Below are 10,804 nucleotides of genomic sequence, written 5' to 3' on the forward strand. Positions count from 1 at the left end.
TGTAGCAACTAGTTCGGAACTGTTTTTGTGGCATGTATTTCTTGAATCTCTTCCCTGACAACAGGATCCAGTGCTTGTGGAGGAACAAAATTAGTGCTGCTATAAATGCTGATTTTCAACATGAGCATCAGCTTGGGAATGAAAAGCAATAGGAAGCAACACTCAAAAACATCATCTGAAGAAGCTGGAATAGTGAATTTAGCATGTGTATGAGCTGAATTCTCTGAAAAAATTGCATCTCTACTCACAAAAATCTTGTGTGTGGTAGGATTATAGAGACGATAGCCTTTGCTTTTTGCACTATACCCAACAAAGATACACTTTAGTGCCTTATCTGACAACTTATGTTGAAACTCCACATGCACGTGGGCATATGCAACACATCCAAAAACACAAAAATGATCCACTGAAGGCTTTCTCCCATGCCAAGCCTCATAGGGAGTGATTTTCTTCAAAGCCTTTGTGGGAGCCGGATTCAAAACATAATTGGCACACATGAGCCCTTCAAGCCAAAATCTGTGAGGCAACTTCTTGCTAGTGAGTATGCATCTATCCATCTCCATGAGAGTTCTATTTTTTCACTCAGTTTTGCCATTTTGCTCAGGGGTAGGCCTCACTATAACTTGATGTGTGATGCCATTCTCCTTTAAAAATGCCTTGAATTCATGAGACATATACTCCCCCCCCTCTGTCAGTGCGAAGTGTCTGCACCTTGAGTCTTGTCTCATTTTTAACCTTGGCCACAAAGCGTTTGAAATGCATAAACACATCTAATTTTTTCTTCAAGCCATAGACCCAAGTGTAATTTGTGTATTCTTCCATAAATGTGACATAATATAGATAACCACCCAAACCAGGTGTCCTCATGCGACCACAGACATCACTATGTATGAGCTGTAATTTTCGTACAGCTCGTACTGCACCATCCTTTTTAAAGGGAAATCTATGCATCTTACAGAGGACGCATCCTTCACAGGCATGAGGAGGAGGTGACTCCAAAGGAGGCAATGCATCTACCATAGCATGCTTTTGAAGTGTCATCAAGCTGCCATAGCTCATGTGTCCATATCTGGCATGCCATAACTCCGCATTCTACATGGCAATAGTGGGAGTGTTTACTGCAAGTGCAAGATCGGATCTTTTCTGATAAACATCTAGTTGAAATTGACCTCCATACAAAGTGCCAAACAACATCAAAGCATAATAATTTTCCTTGTCTTGGACTACACACTTAGCATCATCAAAGATAACCTGAAATCCTCCTCGATTGAGCAAGGACACTGAACATAAATTCTTCTTGATACCAGGCACATAAAGAACATCAGAAATTTTGAAATCTGTGCCATTCGTAGAGGTAAGTATAATATCACCTAATCCACACACTGAATAAGAAGAATTGTTTGCACAAGTCACCCTCTTTCCAACAGGTGGTGCATGCAGAGATGCAAAAAAGACTCTTGGAAGTGATGTGCTTGGATGCACCACTATCAAATTACCATGTGTTCAATGTCTCATTGACACTGAAAGTGCATGCATCCTTCGAAGGATCATAACTGCAATTCACGAAAGCATAACAGTCATCCTCAAGAGTGGCTGTAGTATCAGGACCAACCACTTGGAAATCTAAAATGCAAAACAAAAAGGAATAATCCTCTTCCACAAAGTTGGCTGTAACATCCACTCTATCATGTGCACTAGGGGCTGATGCATCTGAGACAACAATACTCAAATCCTTTTTCTTCTCATTTGCTATTCTCTTCTTGCATTCACCATTGTAGTGACCCAATTTCTTGCAGTAGTGACAAATACCCTTCCTCTTTAGCTTCTCTTTATCACCTTTACCGTTGTGAGAGAGCTGAACGTTATGCTGATGTGCAGGCTGATTTGCATGTTGCTTTTGTTGCCCTTTCCCGGGCCTGAATTTTGAAAGCATGGCATGCTTGCTAGCCCATGTGGCCATGTTCTTCCTCATTTTCTCTTCCTACAACAAGAGTGCTACACCAACTTGTGAAAAGATTGAGGACTAGCACCCCCCCTCAATGACAAATTCAGCGAGGTATGAAAACCGAGATATGACTTAGGAAGAGAATTCAGAGTGGTGGTAATCATCTCTGAATTAGGATCTATATTCAGCAATTGTTTCCTCCTGAAGCTTGGTGAGGTGAGCTTTCTTGGAATTACCTTCATCCATATGTGTGTGACATAGCTCTCTCTTCAGGAAAGAGACTTGGGCACCATTTGTGGTTGCAAACATGCTCTCTAAAATATCCCAAGCTACCTTCGAGGTCTTGCTTGACCAAATGTGTGGAATGATAAACCTTTTGACAGAAAGGGAAATGAATGAAAGAGCTTGTGCATCACGTGAATCCCACCTTTTCTGTTCCTGTGTGGGAGCCACCAAGGTAGCAACTGCTGTAGCTCTTGCACCTTGACCTCTACCCCTTCCTCCACCTTGTTGAGGAGGAGTGACAGGTGCAACCACAGTTTCTTGTCTCATCTCCATTGACATAATCCTATAGATGTTTGCCAACTAAGATGTTGCGAACCATAAAACTCCATAAGGAGTAGTTGGTGCCATCCAACTTATCGTCCTGTGTGAGGACACCAATTGGGATTGTTCTGAGCCATATATGCCAGACAAAACAAAAATTGTAGAAAACTTGACAAGTGAAATTCCTTCTTGGGATCAAAGATGCACAGCCAAAGTTTGCAAAAATCTGCCCAAAATGACACCTTGCTGTCACAGCCAATCAAAGGCATAAGATGCACCGAAATGCTCTGCAAATGCCCAAAAAATTACTCAAATAACACTGCAAAAATTGCCAATGTCTACAATGTCACTCAAAATGAGTCCACAACTACCTGCAATAGTCCCAAACTATTTGTACATTGCTAAATTGCATTCAAATGCGAAAAGCTTCAATTTCTTCAAGGAAATTGCATCCAAAAGAGGGCAAATAGAAATCTGTACTGAGTACGTACTACTTGCGTAGGCGTTGTACGAGCATCTGACAGGGTACGATAGTATAACTTTGACAAGGCATGGCGTTGTCACATGTACAGAGATGTACGGTGCTGAGACAGGGTATGGGATGTACGGTGGTGTACAGATAGCATTGGAGTGCGTACAATCGAGACAACACATAGGCTATGTACGAATGACATGAGCTGCAACTGTCACAAGAATGTACGGTCTGGCAAATGGAAGAGCATACAGATGATGGGTTGAACAACGTGCATACGGACTGCGTGCACAATATAGAATCAGTCCGTACTAACAGTACCGCTGATGGCGCTGTACGATAGATTGATAACGATGGGAGCTAGTCATGCTTTGATACCAAATGAAGGAGTGGAGCAAGAAGGATGCAAGGGAGAAGAGAGCAAAACGTAGTGTGCAAATAGATAAGATGAGAATCTCACTTATGGATTACATTGGTCATTGCCTAGAATATGTCAATAATTCTAATAGGTAGTACTATCCGGGTTACCAAAAATCGTTCTTTTCCAGTTACCACTGATGACGCTATTCTCAAGCTTGGGACCGAATATGATGTTTGTGAATCATGCATTGATGCAAACTTGAAAACATCATGAAAATCATTGGTAAGAGCTAAGATGCCAAAGTTGTGGAGACAATATATGTATAAAAATATTATAGAAATCACTGTGAAGGATGCATCCAGTAACCATTTTAGCTTCTCTTATGATATTAGTTGTTAAAGGATACTACAAAATCAGTATTGGTTAGTGGCATGATTGTAGATCACTTCATGACAATGACCCATTGATGGGAGACGTGTGTTCTTCTTTGACAAGTTACAAGACCTTGTAGTGTTAGAGATTATTGAACTATAGATTTGTCATACTAGTCCTTTGGCATAGCAACAGAGATCAACATTGGTCTTTTTTATCACAAAAGCATAGGGGGATGCATTACGCCAGTCTCACATTTGCATTTGAGGATCTACTTACACTGATGTTTCAAGGTATGGTGTTATGATGACCTAAATGATCAAGAATGCATTGGCATTGAGGTTTGACAACCTATAACATTGGGATTTTACATAAGGATAGTGGCCCTCCACTCAAAGTTCCAAAGAATGTCCTTGAGCTCTCATTCCAAGGAAAGAAAACACCAAATTGAATGCTCAAGGGACTATTGAAAACCAAATCATCCCTCCTCAAGACAGGGTATGGTATGAGTGTTTTGGATCAATGGATGGATGGATGGATGGACTATGTCATTGTTTCAAATGGGTTTTATTGGTGATATATTATGTTGGAAGGGCATAAACGTGAGCATCATCAATATTAAATATCAAGTCGACTACTTTGATGCGTACTTGAGTTGCATAAAGTGTTTCGAAAATGAAATTTAATATGACTTTGAGAGCAATGTTCAAGGGAGGTAAAAAACCTCACGATGAAGATGTCAAGATGGAAGAGAGCTAATGAAAGAATATTGATTGTAACTTGAGTGATGAGAATGAAGCTCTACATTGATGGATCTAATGTGGACCAACTTACAAAAGTGCACACAAAGATGCAGGGGCATAACATAAGGTGTTGTGAAGATCCATTGAGTTATAAGGGAAGACTAGAGTGTGGAAGCAACCCATGGTGTTATAGTCGAAGACAGAAAGAGAACCCAAAAGGGTACCTAGGGTCCTTTTTGAAGGACAATGAAGTGGAGAAGGTGCGGCAGTGATCCTACATCCCAAGCCTTCATCAATGGTCTAGCGATCACACCCATGATCATTGGGAGTACAAGCATTGGTAGCTAGGTATTAGTACATGGGAGAATGTAGAGGCTATTAATCAAGAGCTATTATTACAGGGGACAATGTAGAGGTAAATTTTAAATGTCACTAACAAAGGCTAAGAAGAATCGAGAGAAGTGTAGAACATAGGAGCTTCCATGTAATCTCTTGGAATAAATTAATAATTTATTTAGCTCTCACTAACGTGTATGAGCATTGTTGATGAGTTTGTTTTAATAGTGAAAGGGTGTACTTTTATACCAAAAAGGTATATGTGTACACCACCTCTCCAAGAGAATAGTCATCTACTGAAGTATCTTAGAAAAAAAATTACTCTCTCAAATCAGATGCTCAAAGTATTTGAGTAATCATAGGAAGTAAGTATTCATAACAAGTATTTGGTTATTTCAAGAAATTTTTGCTTCGAAAGATGGCCTAATCATATTTGGTAATTAAGAAAGATGCTACGTAGCATTCTTAAGCATGCAATATTTGCTACAGATAAAGGTATAAATGGAAGATGGACTTCAAGGGAAGCATTCTAAGATTCCAATGGAAGAGGTCAATTATTGGATGTTAAGATGACACATGACACATCTTACGATGGCATTGACAATTTGTAAGGTAGTGGTACAAGGAAAGAGAATTGCCATTACCATGGAATGCCTAAGCATTATGCCAATAAGGATGAAAAGTATGAATAACACCAAAGATGAGGTCATGTGTTAGTCCGATTATGTAGATGAAAACCCTATGGAATATTATGTAGATGAAATTCCTATGAAAATTATGTAGATGGAAATTATATAGATGAAATTCCTATAAAAATTATGTAGATGGAAATCAAGTAGATGAAAATCCTATGGAAATTATGAAGTAAGGAACCCAAAACTCTTCAAACGTCCTTGCCCTCCACCTCGTTATAGAATTGGCTTGATTTATAGAATTTTAACTCCTTGGAGAAGAGAACTCACATGTCTTCCCCCTCGCCTGCCACTACGCTGGGAACATTTCATGTACATGTAAAAAAGCTACATACTGTCTAAATTTATGTTTAAAGGGGGGTGCCGCCCCTCCCATGTGCTCTAGAATTAGAGGGACTCCTCCCCTTCAATCACCTACCTCTCCCACTTTATATGATCATAGATGTGTATTGTTACTCTTCTTCAATCATCTTCCTCTCCCCACCTTCTATTAATCGCTCCTTCCCCCTACCTTGTTACCCCTCACATGCCTTCCCCCAGCTAGTTAATGGGAATTTATGCATTTGCATGAGCCTCATACATATGGGTAGGTAAAATGGCCAAATGTCTCAAGAGACGTGAATATAGTGAGCACCAAGCAATTTCTAGTGGAACGTTGATGTGTGGGAACCTTCGAGGAGCTCCCTTCCGCCCCCCGTTCTCCTCTCTCTCTCTCTCTCTCTCTCTCTCTCACACACACACACACACACACACATGCATGCATGCAAGCACGTATACATCTATTAGTGGATCCAACATGTTCCTTGATAACAAGTTGCAAAGCTCTTAAAAAAAGTATGTGACTCATGTTTGTTGATGTGAGAGCCACCCATAAGCAGCTTGACATTTGCCAAGGAGGAGGACAATTTGTGATAGGCCTCTCGGGAACAATCAAACCTCATCCAAGGAGCTACCTTTAATACGTTTGCATACCTTAATTAGGTAATATATGGCATTTTCATGTTGCTCAAATAACAGGTTAACTCCATGAAGAAGGGTTGAGCTTAGAGTTTTGAAAGAGCTGGGAAACATAGGAGTTTCGAAGTCTATTTGAGCTTCTATGAGAGAGAGAATCAATGGAGCTTCTAATGGTCACAGCAGTCTCAGTCCTTGCCGGAAACACCGAGAACAGGAGGAAATTTCGTTCATGTCCGGCGTAGGGTGAGAACGTTGTGTTTACTCGGGCGACGGCTGGGTGTTCAGGCACGCAGACACATCCGTCTGGCTTCAAGATATCACACAAGATACAAGATCTGTGTAGCGAAACGATATGTTTAGCTTGACGGAATGTAGAAGGATCTAAACCAACAACGTTTGTTGTTTGTGGCTCATTTCTGTCTCGAGAATTGTGATCGTCTGTCATTTCTGTCTCGACACTGTCCAAGAATTTTCATCGTCTGCTTCATCCAGCTCGCTCTTTGGCACCTTTCCTGTTTCCAAGATCTGCTACGCAACTTTTGGAAAGAAGACCGTTCGGCGCACGGCTTTCGTGGTGGGTAGCAGCTCATTGTGGAAAGAAGAAAGTAGATTGTTGCTGCATTTGTACGCTTGCCCGCCTGAACAAGTACAGCGGACGCAGGTCAGGATGCCATTGATTGTGTTTCGCAGCAGAGGTGGTGTATTAATTTGGAGCCACGCTGAGTCAGTGCAGCTTTAAGTTTTTTTCCCGAAATCGGCACTGAAGTGAACTAGAGCAGCTGGAAGAAACGCAAATTTGAGGGGGGGAAGCGAACTTTCGCTTGCAGGGAAGGTAGATGGAATGAAGTTTTGGAGAGAGAGAGAGAGAGAGATTTCCTCCTGCTGCGACAGAGAATTGCGTTGGTCTTTGCTGGTAGAGAGCGTTTGTGCGGGGCAGGATGCTGCAAAAAAGAAAGCGAGACAGGGAGGGATCAGCAAAGTGCAAGACAGGGCAAAAGCTAGCTAAGCTTCCAAGAATCGGAAGGCAGGGAAGGTACATTTAAATGCAGGAAAGGTGGATTGGACAGGACACTGCGACATGCAAAGAATCCGTGTGGATGCTGCAAAGCAATAGAAGGCGAGAGATGGATCAAAGGTTCGCTGGCTAAGCTTGCAAAGATTGTGGAGCAGGAATCGGCCAGGGTTGCGGGCTGATCGCGAGGGAGCTCATCGAACTGATGGAGGCAGAATCAGAGGGTGGTGAAAGGATTGTTTACGGAAATGAAGAAGCTAGCGAAGGTGGGAGCAGTGATGTTGTTGGAAAGGGCGATGAAGATGAAGACGAAGATGGAGATGGAGATGGAGATGGCGATGCAGAAGCTCTTCTTCGAAAGCTTTCGAGCGATCCGCTGAGCAGATTTGCGGGAGGAACCGAGCAGACATGGTGCCGTGCTGTAGCAGGGGGAAGCGGAACATCAGTGCTCGCTCTCCTCTTCTCCACCTCGCCTGATCCATCCACCTTGCAGCAAGCAATCCGCAGAATTCAGCTCCTTCACCCTCGCCTTCGCTCCCAGCTCATCTGGATCGACTCCAAGCCTGCCTTCCTCGTCTCCAACCACGCCTTCGCAACTCTCCAAATCCTCCACGCTTCCGACTTGCACAGCCTCAATCCCAAGCATCGACGTCCTCCCGATCCTGCAAGCTTCACTTCCACAATCTATCCAGTCGACGGAAATTTGAACACCAACGATGATGATACGACCGCTCCTGAAATCGATTGGATGCAGATCGTGGAGATGGAGCTCAACACCAACAATTGGGCCGAGCATCGTCGTAGCCTGGATCCGAAGCCGATGTTCGCAGTCAAGCTGTACCAGCACCTGCCCCGAGCACGCGCGCTTCTGGTGTTGAAAATCCATTCTGCCATCTGTGACCGCACCTCCGCGGCCACCATCCTCACAGCACTTTTGCACTCTTTCTATGAGATCAAATTCGGTCGTCCATTGCCGTTGCAGCAGAGAACAGACCAACTGAAGAACGATGGCAATCCGTCATCTTTGCAGCAGCAGGAGACAGATGAACTCAAGAACTCTGCGCTCAAGAACAGCGAGCATCAAACCGATTCGCAGAAAAGAGGTCGATTGAGGAACAAGGCCACTGCATCTGTGCTCAAGAACAGCGCGCAACAAACAAATTCGCATGCTATCAATGGAAAGCATCTCGAATTGATCCCTGTGGAGGAAGCCATACCCAAAGGCCAGGCCCAGAAGCCCTTCTGGGCGCATGGGGTCGATGTTCTGGGGTATTCTCTCTCGTCGTCAAGGCGCCAGGGTCTGCTTCCTTTCCAAGTCGTCAATCAACCAAGACGCTCTGAGGTTGCCCGTGTCTCTTGCAGCGTCCAGCACACACAAAAACTCTTGCAGGTAGACACACTCATCAGTTCATATTTTACTCATCTTGTTTACAAATCTCATTTGTGTAGGCTATGGTGAGCTTCACTGTCATCACCATTGTTGTTGTCTAAACTCCCACATCATCAAAATTTATTCAGCATCCCCGTTGTCTCCAAAGTTTATTGGCTGAATTCCCACAATGTAGAACTGTGGTGAGCATCACTGTCATCTTAACTTTAAACGTTCCACACCCGGAGGTTGCCCGCGTTGAGCGCACACAAAAACTCTTGCAGGTAGACACACTCAGTTTCAACGTATTTTACTCATCTTGTTTGCAAGTTTCATTTATGCGTAGGAGTATGGTGAGCTTCACTATCATCACTATTGTTCTTGCATAAACTCCCACATTGTCAAAAGTTATTCAGCATCCCTGTCGTCTCTAAAGTTTATTGCCTAAACTCCCACAATGTAAAATTGTGGTGAGCATCACCGTCGTCTGAGCTAACTTCCACATTGTAGAACGTTTTTGAGTATTACTGAAGCCTCTACAGTTATTGGCTGAACTCTGGTAAGCATCACTGTCAGTCCCAGAACATTGTTGAGCATCACTGTCATCTGGCTGTACTCCCGCAATGTAAAAAATGGGGAAAGCATTATTCTTATCTAGGACAATGCTCCCACCATGGGAAAACAGTGGCCAGCATCATTTCATCTTGGCTTAACAGTCTACAATGTACAACATTACTGAGTATCAATTCATCTCAGAAGTTCACTGTGATCTCTGGAAATCATGGGCTTAAATGTCCAAAATTTTAGAACAATATTAAGTATCATTGTCATCTCTTAGGTGCATTGACTAACTGCCCACAGTCATACTAATCTCACAATTTCCTGTTGACTATTTCTGCCAGACATGTGGCAACCAGGGAACTACTCTGTTCGGAGCTCTGAGTGCAGCTGGTCTTAAAGCTGCAGCTACTTGCAAACATCTGGGTAATCACAGCGAACATTTTGCTCTCATCACCTTTGTGGACTGTCGCAGTCTTCTGGATCCTGTGCTCCCAAGTTCCAGCATTGGTATGTTCTCATAAAGCTCATGCTCTCATGGTTCATTGGAGATGTCAGATAAGTTGGGACTTTCTACTGTGATAGACGGCCTGGCATTGTGAATGACTCCACAATGCTATTTACATGCAGGTATGTACCACTCAGCTGTGTTGAACACTCACACTGTGAGTGAAACCATAGACTTTTGGGATATGGCGAGGAAATCCTCATCCTCACTGGATAATGCTATGAAGAACAGGAAGCACTTCACAGACATGGGCGATGTCAATTTCTTAATGTGTCAAGCCATCCAGCATCCCCATTTGACTCCCACCTCGTCACTCAGAACTTCTCTCGTGGTTCTATTCAAGGAGCCAGTCTTTGATGAGATGGAGGATTTCAAGAAAGCAGTGCAATTGGAGAACTACATTGGGTGCTCTTCAGTGCATGGAGTGGGGCCAAGCATGGCCATTTTTGATATCATTCAAAATGGAGCTCTCACATGTACTTGTGTTTATCCTGCACCACTCCATTCTCGCAGCCAAATAGAGGGAGTTCTGAAGAACATGATCAGTATTCTTTTGAAGGCAATAGAGTAATTGTACAAAATTTCCCAGATATAAACTACTCTCATGGCGGAATTTTTTATTTTGCGACTCTTAGCTGCAGGCACTTGTCCCTTGTGAAGCATAATGTCTATTGCATCAATTCTGAGGAAACCATTCAAAGCTTGTATGAATAGTTTGCGGTAGAGGTTCAAGGGAATGAGCGAGGTCTTGATGCTCTTCAAGATGATGACGTGAAATGTTTAAATACTTAAAGATAATGTTTCTCACCATTGAGATTGGACACATCATATTTGCGACGTCTCCCTCAAATCTACAATTTTACCAAATGTCATACCATCGCTAAAAAATTTCCATGTTGACCCCGTGAACTAGAAATCTGTTGACAAGGACAT

At 42.8% G+C, this 10,804-nt stretch overlaps 1 protein-coding gene across 1 annotated transcript; it reads left to right on the forward strand.

Moving 5' to 3' along the window:
• The first annotated feature begins 6,925 nt into the window (after positions 1–6,925).
• On the forward strand, positions 6,926–10,513 carry LOC147892098 (uncharacterized). Its single transcript, XM_087389025.1, has 3 exons — positions 6,926–8,826; positions 9,708–9,873; positions 9,994–10,513. Exons 1-3 carry the CDS (start codon positions 7,642–7,644, stop codon positions 10,440–10,442), a joined length of 1,800 nt encoding a protein of 599 aa, XP_087245151.1. The 5' UTR covers positions 6,926–7,641; the 3' UTR covers positions 10,443–10,513.
• Positions 10,514–10,804: the final 291 nt, after the last annotated feature.

This window comes from Dipteris shenzhenensis, chromosome 17 (genome assembly GCF_047967505.1).
Source record: "Dipteris shenzhenensis isolate YYH24624 ecotype China chromosome 17, Dip_SZ_1.0, whole genome shotgun sequence".
Classification (NCBI taxonomy): domain Eukaryota; kingdom Viridiplantae; phylum Streptophyta; class Polypodiopsida; order Gleicheniales; family Dipteridaceae; genus Dipteris; species Dipteris shenzhenensis.